Genomic DNA, 20,119 nt, shown 5'->3' with positions numbered 1-20,119 from the left:
CTAAACCATTAATCATGCTAATTAATTTGGGGAACAAGTCACGAGCCACGAGGTTTTTTCTGTTTGCGTGGCGCCAACGCGGCCAAACCAACACAAATTGACAATCCGCTGTTTTTGCGCTTCAAGGATGGGGAAAGGGGTTAAAAAATGGGGGATGGGAGGGTGGTATCGTGTGGAGGAAGCGCATCGCGTATCCTACATATCCCAGTTAATGAGCAATCATTTCCGTTCCGACACATCCGTTGGCGCGCGCTCTTCCTCTCTCTCTTTCTCTCTCTCTCTCTCTCTCTCTCTCTCTCTCTCTCTCTCTCTCTCTCTCTCTCTCTCTCTCTTTCCTCGCCAAAAGAAGGAAAAAACGGGGAAAATGCAGTAACGGGATTCGGAGTTCGCGAATTTAATTGTTTTCGGCTGGCCGACTGGCCAACCGCCAACCATCGTTCCTTGCTGACTAGCCCCGTGGCCCTGCCCTTCACCCCTCACTCTTCCCAGCCATATGGTGGCGGCATTGAACACTGAATGAAACCGAAGCGGTACGAAAACGCGCGTACGTCGTTGTGCGAGCCTCCTCCTACATCCTTCTCTCATCTTTTTCTGCTCTTCCTCTACTCTTGCCTACTTGCCAGCTAGCCAGCTTACTGCCCTTCCTACACCGGTGCATCCGTGTGCGCGCACGTTCCAATGTGTGTGTTTTCTTTGTAGTATAATTTGCTTCTACTATTGGTTCCTTTCCCATACACACACACACACATACACGCACACGCACGCACACCAATATCTGCCTTACACAAAGGACACAGAAAACATCCAACTGTTTGTTAACCATTTTGTTTGTTTGTTTGTTTTTTTTCGTCTTCTTCTTCTTCTTGCCTCAATTCTTGCCACTACTACACTATTTCACTAGATGCCATATTATACCATTCCTGCTTATTTTAACAATACTGTTAACACGAAGGTTTCCTCTTAATCGGTTCCTCTTCTGTCTTCTACCTGCTGCCTGCTTATTCGTTCGTTCTAGTTTTTGGTTAGTTTTGGTTTTCCTCCCGCTTCCGGGATTTCTCGCGTAAATCCTCCTCAACAAACACTAGGGGACGCGCTACTCTGCTCTTAATTTGTGTGTGTGTGCGTGCGTGTGTGTGTGTATGTGGGCGTGTGCGCACGCGATCGGGGTGTTAATAATGGCTGGTCATTTGGCTGCCCTCTTCTAAAATGCCCTCTCTTCCCCTTTCCCTTTCCCTTTCCCTTGATTCCCTCTCAATAGAATCTCTCTTCTCTAATAATAGTAATAATATTAATAATAATAGTAATAGTAATAATAATAGTAATAAATTTCTCAACCACTACAACAATGTCCACTGGCAACAGGTTTTGCTCTAATACAGCAGCCCTCCTTACCTTCTCTGCAAAATTACCCCCTACTCCCCCCCCTTGTTCAACCAGCCCTGTCTCTCACTGTTAACCTCCAGCAATATAAATATGGCACTAAAATACACATCTCACACTTGATAGGAGCGCACCGTTCTCTCTCTCTCTCTCTCTCTCTCTCTCTCTCTCTCTCTCTCTCTCTCTCTCTCTCTCTCTCTCTGTCGATAGCGCACGCATTAGCATAACTGCATCTCGAGCAGTTTGGTAAAGACAACAATTTAGTAACGAAGCGCCTTCTCTTGTTTTTCCGCCGGGGCCGCCAACCCTTAACCACTTATCAGACCTAACAGTGATCCTGCCACCTTTCTGTTTCCCCACTCTTCCCCCACTACCCCGCTAAACTTATACAAACGCAACCGATTCGATGACTTTTTGGCTTTTATTTTTTGTTTGTTTTATGGACTATTCTTCCTCGCTAAAGGAAGATGCCCTTGTTCGAAACCTAGGCTCTGCCAAAAATAAGGAAGCTATCGGTGCTCCCCTCCCCTCCCCCCCAACATCCCATTCCCCTTTTTCTGCTCTGGTGAATGAGCTATGAGCTTGTGTTTCTGTTTCGGTTGTTGTTTTTGATTCTGGGTTACAGTTGTGTTTAAGTCCGATTCGTGCATGTCCTGTGCCTTAAACCCGCCACTCTCATCTATCCTCTCGTGATCCGGTTCATTGTTATACGTCGCAATAGTTTAATTGTTATTTCCTCCCCGTTCTCGTTAGTAATAATATAATTATTATTTTTATTAATATTATCATTAGTAATAATACGTTCATTACTATTATTAGCATTAGTATTATTAGTATTAGTATTGTTATTATTATTATTAGTATTATTATTAGTATTATTATTATTCCATGTTGTCTCGGAATGTTCCGTTAAAGTGGGCTCTATCTGCCTGTCTGCATGTCTGTCTGTCCGTGTTGCTGCCTGTTTAGTATTTATTTTTCATCTCTTTAAAAAAGCCTTTCGCGACAAGTATACACATACACACGCACACACACACAGAGGCGCGTATCCATACACACACACACACACGCGCGCACATATTTGATACCGAGAGACTGCTACAAGCCTGCTGCGCCTCCTGCCGATTGCTGACACCCGCATCCACCCGCGCTACTATTCGCTTACTTTAAGTTACTAATTTTACTGTTTGCTGCACTTCCGCTGCTTCTCAATTTCTTCTTAGTTTTTAAATTATTTATATTCTCCCCATATATTAACCCATCATTAATACCCCATCATTCACTGTTACAATTAGGCCATTGTTTGTTTTTTCTTTCTCTTCTCTTCTCTTCTCTCTCTCTCTCTCTCTCTCTCTCTCTCTCTCTCTCGCTATCGTTCTTTCACTTCATTCACTTCATTTGTTTAATCTTAAATACGTTCTATGCACAAGTGAAAAAAGTGAGTATTCATGTGTTATTGGGTGTGGGATGTGTTTGCATCTGTGTTCTTTGTTTTTTTTTCTTGCTCGTCGTTTTTTTTTGTTTGTTTGTTAATATTTTAACCCAAATATTACCCCACCTGGAAATCTCACTACGCTCGTTCGCAATCCAAAATCCTGTTTTCTGTTTACCATTGGTTACATTACGTTCAACTCGTATGGGTTGGTTTGCGTCGCTTATTCTCGAAGGGTTCTGCTTCTCGCGTTTGGTTTTTTGTTTCCTCTGTATCAATTGAAATCTTTCATTAACGCGCACTGTTCTTCTGTCTCCTTCTCTCTCTCTCTCTCTTCTGTGGCTGCTCTGTTTTGCTTTATAATTTATCTTCTTCTTAGATTATTGTGTTTTATTATTCCCACACACACAAACACACACACACACGTTCAAACACTGTTTAAGTTTACGTTTACATTTCTACCTTCTGTTTTGTTGGTTTGCTTGGTTTTACTTGTTGGGTGGTACGGCTCGTCTAAACTGTAGAATGCTGTTTAATGTGTGTGTGCGCGTTTTTAATTCTTGTGTGTGTGTGTAGGTGAGTGTTGCAATTTTTGCAAACCAGGGTTTTTCTGTTTTGGTTTCATTTTTGTTATTTTAATTTACGTTGCTTGAGAGTAAATGTTGCTTGTTTTTTTTTTTTTGGTTTTTTGTTTTTGTTTTTTAGTAGACTGAGCTTCCCATTACAGCCTGTTGCACGGCGCACGGTGCGTTGCCTTCCCCGTTTATGTTTTGTTTTAAATACTTGTTTACTACAAAGTTAACTGTTTTCGGTTTTTTTTTTCACTGCGTTCATTAACATTTGCTGTTTTCCGGCTCTCGCTCTTCGCTCCATCGCTCTCACAACTCTCGTGCTCGTGTTCGCCTCGCCTGCACGGCATTCCCCTTCCCCCGGTTACTGGCCACACACACACAAACACACACACACACGCACCCCTCGCAAGAACAATTCTCGTTGTTAACCAGTAAGATGTACATAGTATTTTTTGTAAAAAAGAAAACAACAACAACAAAGTTTCCCCTCCCTTGGCGCCTACGTGCGCAAGTGTGTGTGGGTGTGCGTGTGTCTGTTTGTCTGTGTGTATGTGTAGACGTAAGGGGGATCCTAAGCTTGCCCGACCCCCCGTGTATTCACATTTAATCCCTGTCGTCCCTGTCCAGGCGGATAAGAGATGGTTAAGAATGGAGCAGGAAGCGAAAGCTCATAGAGAAAGGGGGAAAAAAGGAGAAAAAGACGAGAAAGAGAGAGAGAGAGAGCGTGGAAGCAAGATAAAAGATAAATAAAGTCCACGGGATATGGTGCTCGTTACCGGAAACAGGAAAACGAAGCGTCTAAGTAGTTCGGTAAGTTGCTCAGTGCGATTGCTCGTTCGTTTCACGTATTGATCACAAAAGTAACCTTGTATAGTACTACGCCCGCTCTCCCTCCCTCTCTCTCTCTCTCTCTCTCTCTCTCTCTCTCTCTCTCTCGCGCGCGTGCTCGACGAACTAGAATACTGGTACTGGTTTTAATGATATGCCCATCTCGTGCTGTGCGTTGACATTATGTTTGGAAGGATGGAAGTGTTGGATTTTAAGGAGAAGGATGAGGATGTACTACGGATGAGAGTATGATGATGATGATGATGATTTGCTGCTCCTACAATGCCTACAATGCCACACAAAGAGGAAGCAACAACCGAATCGTCCTCCAAACCTATTGTGCGTTTGTTTGATTGATATAAGTGAGTATATATGTATGTGTGTGCGTGTGCGTGTTTGTGGGATTTAGGACGTCGCAGAGGACGTCAGTGCCCGTCGAACACTGGGCGTCAGGATCAGGTGAACAATGCTGTCATGGACGGGCGGCATACCTTTACCGGTGCCGCGTACACCTCTTTACACCTTAGACTCTTCTCTCTCTCTCTCTCTCTCTCTCTGCCTCTCTCTCTCTCTCTGCCTCTCTCTCTCTCGCTCTCTCTAACCGTCTGGAAACCAGCTCCTAAAACATCTATACACGATCTATATATTGCGTTAGTCACATTTCGGTGTGCGTGATTTTCGCTACTGTTGCTGCTGCAGCTGCTGCTGGCGGTTGTTTGGTTTTTTTTTTTTGGTTTCCGGGGGAACGTTGTACGTTGTACGTGTGTTGGGCTCTACTGTAGCAGCAGGCAAAAGTAGGCAATAGTGCAACAGGCGTGTGATGGGCGTACGGGAACAACAACATGGATCACGAGGGGCAGACCGCTCTGCTCTGCTTTGTCTGTATGTGTGTGCGTGTGTGTGTGTGTGTGCAGTGCTATCCGGCCCGGCTACCCGGCTCACTAGGTGGTATCCTTTGCATTGGACATTCGGCCCCCACACAGGGACAGGGACGAACATCTCACGGTGGTGGTGGTAGTGGTGGTGTTGTTGCTGTTGTTGTTGTTGTTGGTGGTTACTGCTAGAGGTCAACAACTAGACCCCTCCGACCCGGTATGTACCGGGTGTGTATAATGTATGTGCTCTCTACGTGTGTTTGTGTGTGAGTGTAAGTGTGTGTGAGTGTGTGTGTGGGTTGGTTTGTGCGGACACTCGCGATCTTTTAGCCCATCGGTGGTGGCGACGGCGACGGCGGCGGTGGTTCCCGGTCCCCAATGGCCCCCTCTCCCCCTCTCCCCCTCCTTTTGGTCTTACAGTACCGTCTCCATTTCGGCGATTTCGGTTTTGTACGACCAGCGGTACAGATCCTGGGCGCTACCGCCGAGACTGAGGTTACCGAGCAGCTGGGGATGGGACGCCCTCGGTCCAACCAGTGCCCCACCACCACCACCCCCACCACCACCACCACCACCAAAACCGCCCGACCGGCCCGTCCCCACCCGGGCCGGTGTACCGGTACCGGCCGTCAACCCGATAATATCGCTGGCCGACGCCATCTTGAGCTGCGGTGGTTTGATACCGTGCGCGTGCATCGCCTTCTCGAGCTGGGTGTTGCGCAACCGGGACATATCGAGCTCGTGCTTCACCTTCCACAGGTGCGTATCGCAGATCGGATCCTGGCACCGGTGCCGCCTCAGTATCTCCGTCGCCTCGTACACCGCCCCCCGGAACGTGAGCGATTTGCCCATACTGAGCGAGATCAGGGCACAGCAACCACCGCGGTCCTTCTTTGCGAGCCGCTTCCGGAAGTACTTGAAGTAAAGGTGCTCGAGGAGGAGCAGCAACGCAGCGAGCAGTATGCCAGCCATCAGCAGCAGAAACGCGGACAGAAACTGTTCGAGGGCGAGCGGATCCGATGATTTGTGTTCCTGTTTGCCGGGCCGGCACGTCCCGGTCATCCAGAAGCGGCGCAACCGCTCGAGATCACCGTTCGCCCGGAACTCGAGCAACCGCTTGTTGAACATACCGACGTACTTGGAGTTGCGGCTAAACGCCAGCCCATACCCGGTCATCGCGTACCACTGGCCAACGGTCAGCAACCGGCAGTCTTCATCCTGTTGCACCAGATAGTCCAGCACGGTGCCATCGTAGATGAACGCATCGAGCTGTCCGCTCAGTACGGCCGTTACACCGTCCGCCACGCTCGACCGATTGTACTGCTTCATGTAGTAGTGCATCTCCTTGAAGTACTTCGAGATCGTCGAATCCGTGTGGCTCCACGGGATCGTCCCGAACTTGATCGTCGGTTTGTGCGAGAACGGATGCGAAAGGCGCGAATCATCGAGCCCCGTAAACTCGTGGAACTCCTCGCGCGTAATCATGAACGCGGCCAGGTTAGCGGTGTAGATGGCAAGGAACACGACGGCAAACATTGCCCACACGTTCGTCATAAAGCGGGAGGTAAACCCACGCGGGGAATCCACATGAACGGCAGCCTGAAACAGGACGGCCCACACCAACCAGTACGTCCGGAACAGCGAGAAACGGTACGGGGTCGATTGCCCATTCTGGAGGACCGTCTTCATGTCGTACCCGCTCGGTGATAGCCACTCGAACAGAAAGATCATAAAGGTGGCCGCCTGGATCGCAAAGATCCCAACCAGCATCCACGAGGCCGTGTCGAACGGTTCCAGGAAGGCGGTCGGTGAGATAATGCCGGTACGCTTCGCCACCACAATCGCAATACCGGTCTCCATGAACGGTTCACTGAAATCGACCACCGCCTCACGCTCCGCATTAATCATCAGTGACGTCAGCACCATATCCGTCTTCCGGTTCACCAGCTCATGGATCAACCCATTCCACTTGCCATTCTCGAGCGTACCCCACTTACCATCCTCCACCCTCACCAGCTCGTACGTAAACCCAAGCTCCTCCGCGAACTTCTCCAACAAATCGATACAGAACCCACTGCAGCACTGGTAAAAGGAACCATTCTTATGCGCCTGCCCCATATCGATGTCCGTCATCTCGTGATCGGCCGCCACCCGGCACAGGACGCCCCGATCCATCAGACACTTCCCACTGATCGGATCGGCCGGTGACAGATTAATGTACGGTGCCTCCTCCAGGAACGTTATCTTCAGGTGGAACTTCTCCGGTACACCCTGGGGCGGTGTGTGCGAGTTGCCCGGCCACGCAATATCGCGGATGTCCAGCTTCTGCTGCTGCCACGATTTCCACACACCGATCTCCTCCCACACCAGACCCTTGCTGTTGACGCTCGGCCGTAGGTTCATGATTTTCAGTTCGGCTGACTTTAGGTCCCCGTCGGCCGTAAACTCGACGTTCGGTTTGTTCGATTCACTCTCCAGCGACACGTTGCGGAGGTACTTGAAGAACACCTCGCCACTGTCCCACCGGCCCCGGCCCTGATCCTCACACGACAGCTGATGCGTATCGAGCCGTCGGCCCGTGTTGCGCGCATCGTTCAGATAGTACTCGACACCGTACGCGTACACGCGGATGGCGGTCGCGATCTCGTTCACCAGCGCACCGGACGAGGTATCGAAGTGGACGCCCAGCATACCGACCGGGAACTGGGGGTGGGTCTGTGTGTTCTCGATTACGCTCTGCGTCACCACCCAGACGTAGTTTTCGCCGGTGATCTGAAGCTCCTCGGCCGCGTGCAGTATCTCGATCGCTTCGCTCTTGGTGCAGTACAGCAGCATCACCCGGGCCTCACTGTTGACCAGCTCCAGCAGGTCGCTCGGGCGCGTCACGATGATCGAGTTCAGTATCGTAAACTTGAAGTGATCCTGCCGTTCGTTTTCGTTTGTTTGTTTGTTGATGCGAATGCGAAAAAAAAGAGAGAAAAAGAGACAGTTAGTAATTGAATGGCGGAAAAGCGAATGTCAAAACCTGCCCTCCCAAAACCCTGCCACCAATCCGGTCCGGTCATCAATCAATTTTGGGGAGCAAAACGATTTTCCCGTAAAAGTCTCGCAACCGAATTTCGGATCGCCAGGATCAGGTGAAGAGGAACGAAACGATTCAGGGGGCGTAAGGCGTAAGGGCCAACTACTACCAAACAACAACAACAACAACAACAACAACAACAACAAATACGCACATCGCCTGAATCAAAGGAAGAGGCAGAAGAAAGGTAAACACACGACACACACAATCGACCGTGAGTGCTTCGACATGAGACAGGAGCAAAACCGGGGCTGGGGGGCCAGCACCGGATAATAAATCAAAACCACCCCTCGTGGAGTCCACAATCACTCTCCACTGGAGGCGGTGAGCACGAGCAACGGTAACAGCAAATGATATCGCGAGGGCGAATCACCAAACAATGCCTGAAGAAGCCCGAAACCTCGAAGTAAAGACCAAGTGGTCCTTGAGGAGCTCGGTTTTCGCTGCTTGACCGCGCGAGCGACGGTTGGAGATACAAATATTTTTCGCTCCCCCCAAAAAATAAATGGAGCGACCACTTGACGGTTGTTGAGGTGACGGGCCACTCGCGATGAGTGCGCGCCGCTGACCGAGACCGAGATATCTCACTACGCCAGGCCATTATCATTGATCGTTGGCCGGTGTTGGTTGGTGGCCGGTTCTCTTATCTCGTTCGCCATTTAGTTTCGCCCCAAAAAGATGGTGCCGGGAAGCGGATATCCTTATTTTTTGGGGGCAGAACATCATTTGACTTAGTACAGGGACACCGAGAGAGAGAGAGATCCACGATATTAATGATCGATGCTAATGAGGTTATGTAAAGTGGCGCTGGCGCTGGGTGCCTGGTGCACTTAATTTTCCAGCCCATAAAGCAGCAAACCATATCAATATGGCGGCAGGAGGAAGGGCCTCCCTGCCTGGCTGCCTTGCCTTGCCTTCCTACCGCTACTGCTACTACTGCTACTACTACTCACCATGGCGGCGACCTGCTCCCGGACCGCCTGCACGAAGTCATCGTGGCCGGCGATCTGTGACGTCACGACCGAAAACTGGTGCCATTTGTAGCGCTCCAGTATACTGAGCATGGCGGCACTCTGGGTAGTGATGAAAAAAAATGGGAGAAGAAGAAGAAGAAAAAGAAGTAGAGAGAAAAGAAGTCGAAGAAGAAGAGGAGGAAGAAATTTTTGGTTTTTTTGGCAGCAACCATACCTGGTGTTCGATGCTGGGCGCTAGCTGTAGCTGGAGCGCGGACTGGGACGCGCGCCGCTCGAGCCCGGAGTTGTCGGCGTTCCACGAGATCACCGGGATGCCGAGGTAGCCGGCGAGCTGCAGGAAGTACTGGGCGGAGGCGGTACTGCGCCCGTACGATTCGTAGTTCATCATGTAAAGGATGGCAGTTACGTTCACGTGCAGGAACTCCTTGCATAGCGTGTTCAGGATGGCTAGCGGCGAGAGGCAGAGTGACAGAAAGAGAGAGAGAGAGGGGCAGTGAGTGGTTTAAATAGCAATTAAGTACGGTCTCTATATGAGTGAGACAATGGCGCCCTTCCTGCCCGGATGCTGATGATGATGAAGAGTCCTTGGAGCCCCGGGAGAGGATGATGAGGAGACGAGGGTGGTTTTCTCGGGTCGAAACCCACTGGCTAGGTGTATCGATCTAACCCCCCTTCCCAGCACACACACACACACACACAAACTTGTACACCGATGCTTAAGCAGCAGCAGCAGCAGTTGATGGGGTTAACTCACCAACATCCTGCCAACCGTTGCACATCGAGTGCACATTGATGAGTGCACTGATGAGAAAGGAGGGCTGAGAGGAAGTGATGGTGGTGGAGGAGGGGTTGCAGGGGATGTGGTGCAGCAGCAGCAGCCGCACCAGCACCAGCACCGGCAGTGGCAATGGAGTGGAGTGCAGATAAACTCCCGGAAATGAGGCAATCATTGAAGGAAATGAGGACCTTGCCTGCAGAGGAACCTTGCCCCCTTCCTCTCTGCGGCACTCAATCATTGCTAGTGGTGTGTGTGTGTGTGTGCGATAGAGAGAGAGAGAGAGAGAGCATGAATTACCTGTGGGGCTGGGCGTTAACGACATCATGTCGAAGTGGATGTTGGACGTTTGGAACTCGTGGTCCTTGAGGAAGGTCAGCTTGGAGCCCCGGCCCTTCTGCAGCCCCTGCACGGCCGAGTTGATCGACCGGAGGTACTCCCGGCGGCCGAAGTTGGTGTGCGGTACGAGCAGCCCGATGTTAAGCTGATGCTCGGCCGGCGACGAACCGCGGCCACCCCCGCCCAGCGTACTCAGGTGTCCGGTGTGGCCTGGTCCCCCTGGGCTGGTACTGCCGCCGCCGCCACTGCCGCTGCCGCTCCCGCTACTACCACCCGAGAAGCGACCACCACCGGTGGCTGAATGGAGACCGCGACCGGGACCGAGACTGGAACTGCCGCCACCGTGGCTACCACTACTGTTGGCTGCCGCTCCCTGGTTGGCGCCGGCGGATGATGCCTGGTTCCCGGAGCCAGCAGCAGCAGCGGCAGCGGCTGCCGCTGCCGCTGCTGCTGCTGCTGCTGCGGCCGCTGCCGCCTCCTTCTCGGCGGCCCGATTACCACCGAGGCTGATACCGGAACCGGTGCGCCCGACCGAGGAGCTCTTGTAGCTCTTCGGTTCGACCAGTGGCAGCATCGAGTGGCCCAGGAGTAGCGCCAACAGGATGGCAAGCGTCACCCGGGACGGCGCTCCGGCTGCTGCCGCTGCTTTGTGCCGACAATTCATCTTTAGCGATCCTTGTGAGTGTGTGTGCGCTGCTTGTTATTGTTGTTACTTGTTGCTCTCTCTCTCTCTCTCTTTCGTCTCTCTGTTGTCTCTCTTTCTATCGCTTCGTTTACCAAATCGAAACGCTGCTCTGGGTCTTTGCGCTACTCTGTGGCCTGCGGTCTGGGGCGATCACCACCCCCTTAGCTTTTGCTCATCGATCGATCCTCGGTAGGTCCCGGTACCGTATGCCTGTGTGTGTTTTTTGTATGGCCGCCAATCGTCCGTCACAGGTGCGGCCGTCGCTCGCGACCATCAATCGTCGCTCGGATGGTTACCGCCGGGCGCCGGCAGCAACAGCAAACAGCAACAAGGGATGCTCGGTGGTAGCCAGGAGGAGCAGGTTAGGGAGCGAATAAAAGGAGCAACGTTCCAAACGTTTACGTGGCGTTCGTGTGCGTCTATCGCACCGCTACCCGAGATTGTCCGAGACGGGCCGCCATCTTGCAGGGCCAGGGTGCAGGTTCTATTTCTACTGCTGCTGTTGCTGCTGTTGCTGGTGGTGATAGTGGTGGTACGGTACAGTGTGATAAAGCGACGCTTCTATTCCGAGCTCCTGCTGACGACGAGGACGACGACGACGATGACGGAAGTATCAGCGCAATGGGCGTATTTCCTGTATTTCCCGGTGGCTGGAACACGGGCGGTTGGGCGGCGGAAGTGTCGCTTTCCCGAAAAACCCACCCCCTACTCTCTCCACCCTCCCAACGGTTGCCTTACCGACCAGGCCAACCGCCAAGGGCCATCGCCGTGCCGGGGCGATTTATTACCCCTTTATTTCCGATACAGAGAGAGACGGGGCGAGAGAGTGGGTAGGTAATGTTTGGCGAGCGGGTTGAATGCAGACTCTGCAGACACAATGGCCCCCCTCCTCACCCCCTCCACCACCACCACAGAGGAGGGAGTCTGTGCACCGGACAGATGCAGTAGTTCGCGTTCGCTTCCTTCGCTTTTGTGAGGTTAATGGAAGGAGTTTCGTGGGTTTGTGTGTGTGTGTGTTTAACCGGTTATTGTAGTTGCGCGAAACCACACAATCGAAGTCGGAGACCACAAGCGGAGCGGGCCCCCTCGTTTACCCTCTACCCCCCGGAAAAATCCTTTGCTCCTCGCGCCCTCGCACACAATACACACTATACACACACACCACACGGCGATCACTTTGTATACCCGCGCACACACACACACATACACTGCACTGCACTGCACTGCACTGTTACTACTGTTGCTGCTACTGATCCTGCTGTTGGTGCTGCTGCTGCTGCTGCTGCTACTTAGGCCTCCGGCGAGGGATGGTGTTCTGGTGTTCACGGTTGGGTACTGGGGTGTGTGTGTGTGTGTGGACGCGATTCTCGGAGCCCCGTAATTCCCGGTGCACGAGCGTATTCTTCTTCGTAATTGTACTAGCACAGACTACAGGCTCGACCGGTGCAGTTGTTCCGCCATTGTTCCGCTATTGTGTAAGCGCCTCTCTCGTGCCCTTCTGCTGCTGCTGCTGCTGCTGCTGCTGCTGCACTCTACCCTCTCTGCTCTCGCGGCCCCTACTGACGAAACGAAACAAGACAACTTACTCGGTTGCCCAGCTGAAGACCGACCTCATGCTTCCTCCCCGTTCTTCTTCTTCTTCTCCTTCTCCTCCTCCTCCTCCTTCCACTTCTCCTGCTCCTTCTCTATTGCTCCGTTGTGTCGGGCGCTCGGGAGTGGAGGACACCGCGACAAATGGCGCAAAAAGGGCAATCTTCACCGATTTCCTGGCCCATTTCCGGGCCAGGAAATCAGCCAGCCAGCCAGCCAGCCAACCAGCCAGGTAGGTAGGTAACTCCCGGCCCGCCTCTATTGCCGGTGCCGGTTTCTGAATCTGTCGCTGCTCCTCCGGGGCCAAGGCGCACGCCGGAAACCACACAAACCGAACAGTTGAAACCGAAAAATCGAAACAAAAACAATCCAACGGACATGTGTGTGTGTTGTTGTCGCTGTTGTGTTGTGGTGTTGTTGTTGTTGGTAATTTTGGGAATGTTGTACTCTGTGCTGCAACAGCAATGCAACAGCCAGAGAGAGAAAAAAGGGAAAGTGTGTGTGTGAGAGAGAGAGAGCCGTGCCTCCATCTTTAGCATCAGCAGCCAGTGCGGTGGTGGAACCGCAGGGGTTGTGCTGACTGTAGGGGGGTGTAGGGTGTGGGGTTTCGGTCGACAAACTGCCCAAATGTTTGCATTGTTATTGCGGAGAAGATTAGTTCTCCGGGCAACTCCGGGCCTTTCCACCCCCCCCCCCCCCCCCCACACCTGATGACCAGCAGCAAACGGCGGTCTGCCCGGCCACAGCATCAATCGCCAAAACCAAACCGTGTGTGTGTGTGCATGCATGCGTGTGCTTTCACTAGCTGTGGCAGGTATGCGTGCGGGGCAGCATCCCTTGAGGTTAGAAGCAATCGGGCAGCTTTGCTGATATTCGCAACATTATTATTCCCCCCCTCCGCTTTCATCAGGCACTGCTTTCTGCTGTTTTCCTCGTGTTTAATGCCCCCCCCCCTCCCCTTTTGCCCCTCCCTTTTCCCCCCGTTTCTACTATGTTTGCACAGCCAGGCCAGCCCATGGCGTTGCAAACACTGAGCGCAATAAACAGAACTCTGTTCAGAAAGCAGAACAGAACAGAGAAGCAACAGCAGCAGCAGCAGCAGCAGCAGCAGCACTTCCTCACCTCCTCTTCCCCCTTACACCCAGCTAAAAAAGGATAACAACATCCAAAAGGCACACACACACACACGCACAGAGGAGCTACGTAATTTGATTAACTAACTAAGGATAGAAGCATACGCAATGATGAAGACAGGGAAGGCAAAGGAAAGGATGAGGAGAAGGAGAAGGAGAAGCAGGAGAAAGAGGAGGACGTATTAAGCGATGATAAGCGATGATGGTTTAACCACCAGCACCACCCTCTGGCTCTTCATAGGGCGCTGGCACCTCTCTCCCTCGCTCTCTCTCGCCCTCTCTGGTGCTCTTTGGTGCAGGAAGGGAAGATTCGTTCGTTTGCAAACCCCAAACGGGTATCTGGTGGTGGCCAGTGCTTCTAGCTAGTTAAGACCTCTGCCATTACACTGTACTCGTACCGTGTCCTGTCCTCTCCTGTCCAGTGGTGGTGGACAGGGAATGGGGGGTTTTCTTTGGGGTGTGGCGGAGAGGGCGCGACCTATCGAAGGACGCTAGCGAGCGCGCTCGAGCGCGTTACGTCAGTATCGCCCCCTCGCCGGACGCCAGTGGCCACTTGCTTTGACCTCACTTCTCACCACCACCACCACCAGAATCCCCCTTTTGCATCCCCGCCCTTCTGTCCACAGCAGCCTCTTTTTCGCGCGCGGCAAAAGCTCAACACACGCACGCACACATGGTACACACACACACACACACACACACACACACACGGAACACACGGAACACACCCAGTTCTGAGAAGGACACCCCCTGGGTGGGGGTGGGGGTTTATAACCCGTTTGCTTGAAGAGGAACAGCAGCAGCAGCATCCAAGAAGTGGTGGAGCGGAGGGAGAGGAGGATGAGGGAGAGAAAAGGGGAACCCCTTCTCCACCTGCGTTGGACCTGCGGAACTTGCGGTTGCTGGATGCTGGTTTTTTAGGAGTTTGATCGCTGGCCTGCCTGCCTGTCTGCCTGCTTCTCCTGATCGGATGCACGGACGCGACGGTTTTTTGGGCGGCACCCCTGCAGAGTCTTCTGTTCTGTTCTGTTGGTAGGTGTGTGTGGTTGTGTGTGTGTGTGTGTGTGTATGTGGTCAACGGACAACTGAAACCTCACGCAATGGCAAACACGCGGAACGTCCACACCCTTCACTGATGATGCTCTCTGGCGTCGCGTAACAGTTTCGGCGGGATGCACACACACACATACACACACATACACAGGCACACGTGCGCGCGCGAGGTCTCTGGTAACTCTGGATGGATAAGGAGTTGCCCCCCCTCAATCCATCTCAACTGAAACGCATCCTTGCAACCACAACAACAACAACAACAGTAAAGACGATGAACAACAATAACAACAGCAGAAGGTCTCTAGGCTTGTCCCACCCCCCCGGGGGTGAGGGGAGAAGAAGGAGGATGGGGCAGGATTGCAATGAAGCAAAGCTGCTGCTACTGCTAGATTGTGGTGTGGCGCGGCCCTTCCCTGCCCTGCCCTTGCCCTTGCCCTGCCCTCCGTGGAATGCGCTGGCGCTTGCGAGCCTTCTACCAACCGACACACACACAACGCGTGTCCCCGTGTGCGAACCCACTGGCGGACTGACGGCACACTGGCTGGCTGGCTGGCTGGCTAGCTGGCTAGCTGGCTGGCTAGCTGGCACGCCATCGACATCGCTCATCGAGCAAGGATCGGATCGTATTATCGCTCTCCGTACGGTCTCTCCGTGTGCTCCCGTCGCGGTCGTGTCGTGTATGCGCCTAGGCTTGACCGCTCCCTAACATTCCCTCCTCTCCGCGTTCCCTTTTCCCCGCTGCCCACTTCCATTCCTTCATCCGTGCATCCTTCGCATCCCTTCGGGCCTTCGCCCAGCATCATCTCGCGAAACCCGATTACTACTACTGCTGCTGCTACTACTACTACTACTTGCTGGGCGGAGGCACTCGAAGGTGTCATCCTCGTCGTCGTCGTCGGTGTGTGCGTGTGCGCACGCGTTCCATCCTCGGAGCAGCTCCTACTGCTGCTGTTGTTGGCTGGATGCTGGAAGATGCTGGAGAGCGCACTCTTTCGGTTTCGGTTTTACCTCCCCCCCTCCCTCCCAAAAGGAAGGCGAGCACCACCACATTCCGATTCGTAGTCCCGAACGAACTCGCTTTCCTTTCCTTCAACTGAAACTGATTTCGGAAAATGCAAACGTTTCGTGAGCACGAGGACACGAGAGAGAGAGAGAGCGAGTGAGAGAAGCCTCGGGATGGAAGGGTGGCTGCGCGCTCTTGCGCCGAGTCGAGGCAAAGGATCTGCGCTCGCTGGCAGGCCCGTTGGCTGATAAGTGGCCCGCTGGACCGTGTGGCCACACACACAGCATCTCTCCCTTCCTATCTCTCTCTCTCTCTCTCTCTCTCTCTCTCGCTCTCTCTCTCTCTCTCTCTCTCTCTCTTTCCCTTTTTTCACCCCTTTTTCTCTTTCTCTCTCTCTCTCTCTCTCTCTCTCTCTCTCTCTCTGCAAAGTACTAGAAGCAGCATATCCCAAGACGACATTCCGACCGATTCCACGTCAGAGGTCGTTTTTGAAGAGCAGGCTGGCAGCAGCGGGCAGTAGGTCAAAGGAAGGATGCCACCACTTGCCGCCGTGCGAAGAGCCGTCCTTCGCCAAGAGCGGCCTCTCCTCTTGAAAGGGTTGATGGGCGTTTGCGGGCTTCCGCTACACAGAGCACAATACATTCCCGATGGTGGCCACTATCCACGCGAGAAGAGAGATCACGAAGTGACACCACGCGACCACAGACGCGAGCCGCCTTGGTGACCCCCAAAAAAATCGCGGACAACGCCACAGTCGAGCGCGCGTGTGTCCTTGTCCTTTCGCAGTATCTCTCTCACGTGCGTGCGAATGAATACGCATGTGTGCGTGTGCGTGTGTGTGTGCCGATCCGTCATCACTCAAGCTTGGTGTCCTGTTGCAGCTCCCTGTCGTTGGTGTGCAACTCCAGCCCAGCACTCTGCGCTTCTCTGCGCCACAATCTGTTATCGCAGCAGTCCAGGCGGGGTGGTGCCTGCCGCCTTTCTGGAGCCGTGTGCGTGGTGTGTGAAGCTTTCGTCAAAATTTTTAATCGGATGTACAAGGGCAAAGGGAACCGAAGGTGCGGGGGCTTTGTAAGGGGTTTTTGTCATATTTATTTGTGGGCTTTTACCTGGTGCCACTGTACCGGTTTGCGTTCGCGGTTTTTGCGAGCTCTATATAATCAATGAACGCCATAGTTATAGTCTACAGTCCTTAGCCTAAGTTTTGATCGAAACCGTTTCAATCGCTTTGGAGATGAAGGTAAAATGTGTAAAAAAGGATGTAAAACAACACTACAAAAAGAAAATGAAACCCCGTTTTGATCCCCCCCCCCCCCCGGCCCTCCTCTCACTCTACCCTCTTCCTACCCCTACGTGGTGGTCATGCTTTGGACAGGTCTTTGTCATCCTCACTCCCCTCCCCCCCCCCCCCCTCCCTCCTTCGCGCGATCCAGGCTATCCAGGCTTTCTATCGCCGCGTCGGTTGACTTTCGGTGCGCTGTTTGCTGTACTGTACCAGCAGATCGCCGATCTGCTTTTTCGACGCGATCCGTATGCACTGTTGCCGGTTGTCGTCGGGTTCGGGGCAGCTCAGCCTGGCAAACCGCTCCCCGTTCGGATCGGTGGCCAGGAAGTTGCGGATGCTGCTACCGAGCCGCAGGTTGGGCTCGATCGCACGCAGCACATGTAGATCGGTGTTGGCCTGCAGGAACAGCTGGACGATGTTGGTCAGTGGGCCGCCAGTGGGCGGGCCGGTAGCGTTCGTGCCGAGCAGGTTCACAATGTCCCGATCGCTCCGCACGATCGGTAGCCGGCTCTCGAGCTCCTTGCGTACCGCCACGTAGTCGTTGCTGTAGAACGACACGACATCGTAGTTATGGTGATCGAAGTAACCGATGCCCTGGCCGACGTCACAGTTTTCGCACGGTTTGCATAGGCCGGTCCACTCGCACGGGTACATGTTGAAACCGATCGGGCTGAACACCTGGAAGCCCTGGATCGTGTTCATGCGCACACGGTTCAGGAAGTCGGACCGGAAGGTGGCCGCGTTCGAGCACAGCATCACCAGGCTCTCGAGACCGATTTTGCGCAGCGCCAGGTCGACGGCGGCGAACGCCAGCCGACCGTGCTGCCCGTACATCGAGCTGTAGTAGCGGTGGTTGTCATCAAACTTGCCGCTCAGCTCCGGCGGTAACCGAATCGAAACCCATGCCACACGGGACCCATCCTGCTTGTGCTTCTCCGTTACCGCCAGCGCGATGTTCTTGAGCGGCAGAAACACGTCCTCGTCGCCCTTGCTCGGTGTGTCCGCCCGGTAGAAGAAGATCAGCATGAGAAACGTGTTGTCCTGGCTGTCCATGCACGTCCGCTCGTAGCTCTCGAGAAACTGCTCCGTCTCCTGTACCTGGTGCTCGAGCACGGGCAGCAGAATAGCGACCCGTGTGCTCTCGGTCACGTACGGCGACGGGACAATCTCGATCAGGCTGATCGGTTTGATCACCTCGAAGCTGCGCGTCCGCATGCGCTTCCGCTTGCGATCGTAGAAGTTGAGCAGCAACCGGTACTCCATGCCGCGCACCGCATCGAACCGTTTGTACGCCGAGTGCAGCCCGCGGTACTCGGCGTCGGGCTGGTTGCGGGTGGCCTCCGTGACCGTTTTGTTCAGGACGTTCCGGATGTCCTGCTCGTCGACTGCCGATAGCCGGCGTACGTTCTCCTCCGTGTTGCGCATGAAGATGTGCGTCAGGTTGAGCGTGGTCCACTTGATGATGTCGTGGCGTGACTCGGGGGGGCTCGTTCGTGGTACGCCGAGTGGCCACCGTACCTCGAGCACGTCATTCGGCAGCGCTCCGCCCGCTATCTGGAGTGCTTCCTCCTGCAGCTGTCGCTTCCGTTCGTTGTTAGTCTCGAGGTGCACGCGGGAGAAGTACGCGTGCAGCAGGTAGAAATCGTCGGCCACCGTCACGGGAAACACGGTCGATGCACCGTTAAACGCGGGTTCCTTCGCGATCAGGTGGAAGTCACGGTAGATCTTGAAGCTGCTCAACCGGTAGCTGCTCACCGCGATGCCCTGCCAGCGATCGTGGCAACCGTCGAGCTTGGCCGAGTACTTCACGCACTTGCCGATGTTGTGGCTGTGATCGTCACCGAGCGCGTTCCGCACGCACCAGTCCAGGTTGGCGCGCACCTTCCGGATCACGCCACTGCTTAGGATGATGCCGGCGTTCAGATCGCAGTACCCGCTGGTGCCGGTGCCGGTACCGGTACCGGTGCTGCTGCCACTGCTACTGCTGGGCGATTCGTCGCCAGTGCCGGGGCCCCCCTCCTCCGGTCCGTTCGCCCCCGCCAGTGGCCGTCCCATATACACGTCCATCGTAACGCTCAAATGCTCGAGCTGGCTGCGCAGCGTGCGCGCATTCACGTACGTCGTATCGGTCACGAGCAGAAAGTAGTCGTACTCGTCCAGGTAGTTGTCGGCCAGGAACTTGAGCATGTGGAACGGGCGTAGGTTCTCGCGAGTGTCCGTGAAACCGACGATGTTTTTCAGTTGAAAGTTGGACTTCATGCTCTCGGCGTGGATGAAGAACTTGATCTTGTTGACGAGATGAGCCGCAGTACGGTTGATCGCGGTCGCCAGGCTATCGATGTTCTCCGTCGTCGTCAGCACGCCCAGAAACAGCTTCTCCCGGATGCCCAGCTCGGTGTAATAGTAGCGGGGTCGCACGATGTTCTTCACCACCTTCTTCGCGATCATCGGTTTCTGCTCGAGATTGAGCTGCGGCTCGAACTCGGATCCGTGGCCGTCGAGGCCGTTCAGCTTGTTCGTATGCTCGGTCACCTCCGGGCATTCCGTCACTATCTCGGTGTAGTCCTGGGGCGAGTAGTAGCTAAACAGGAACCCGCAGACGAACCCGAGCAGCAGGTAGTGGTTACGGCCTAGATTGAACTTTGCACCCATGGCTATCCCGGTCAGGACGTGCTCATGCCGCTCTGGTACGGGTCCACAAACCAAATTCCAACCAAAACACGCGCTTGCACTTGAATGGGAATTTTCCTGCGAGAATCCCGGGAAAGGACGAACAGAATTCAAAAAGCGCCGACCCTTCGGCTGACAAAACAATTAAATTAACAAGAAACACACACATACACGTACAGTTTCGCGCTCTGCTGACAGCGGCTGTCAGCTCCAACGGGCGTTCACATAGCGCCTCTCTCACTCGTGAGATAATGGAACTGCGCGAATTGGCCTGTAGAGGGCGCCAGAGGGCGAACGCTTTTTTTCTCTTTCACTCTTTTGCGCGAGAACGAGAGGGAAAGAAGAATAGTTGAGGAAAATTTTAGAGGGAGAAAAAAACTTTACTGCGAATTTGTGAGAGAGAGAGGTGCGATTTTTGAATACGCGATTTTAACGGTTTTGTT

General features: G+C 53.6%; 3 protein-coding genes across 3 annotated transcripts in view; all 3 read right to left on the bottom strand.

Moving 5' to 3' along the window:
- LOC125949776 (chloride intracellular channel exc-4) overlaps positions 1-20,119 on the bottom strand; it is a 221,450-nt gene that overhangs the window by 180,284 nt on the left and 21,047 nt on the right. The gene's annotated exons all lie outside the window — the stretch shown is intronic.
- On the bottom strand, positions 5,505-10,921 carry LOC125949357 (glutamate receptor ionotropic, NMDA 2B-like). The gene is given in 5 exon segments (XM_049676326.1): positions 5,505-5,628; positions 5,631-8,009; positions 9,123-9,242; positions 9,358-9,590; positions 10,219-10,921. Coding segments are annotated over 5 exon segments (3,480 nt in total). The 3' UTR covers positions 5,505-5,583.
- LOC125949455 (chondroitin sulfate synthase 2) lies at positions 17,141-19,845 on the bottom strand. Its single transcript, XM_049676469.1, has one exon. The coding sequence runs from the start codon at positions 19,656-19,658 to the stop codon at positions 17,169-17,171; it is 2,490 nt and encodes an 829-aa protein (XP_049532426.1). The 5' UTR covers positions 19,659-19,845; the 3' UTR covers positions 17,141-17,168.

The sequence above is a fragment of the Anopheles darlingi genome, chromosome X (assembly GCF_943734745.1).
Source record: "Anopheles darlingi chromosome X, idAnoDarlMG_H_01, whole genome shotgun sequence".
NCBI lineage: Eukaryota > Metazoa > Arthropoda > Insecta > Diptera > Culicidae > Anopheles > Anopheles darlingi.
The sequence above is the reverse complement of the archived record's forward strand: the minus strand, read 5'-3'. Positions and strand labels throughout refer to the sequence as shown.

What these genes read in the sequence shown, in the direction of transcription:
- LOC125949455 (XM_049676469.1), bottom strand. Translation starts at nt 19,658, where the DNA reads ATGGGTGCAAAGTTCAATCTAGGCCGTAACCACTACCTGCTGCTCGGG.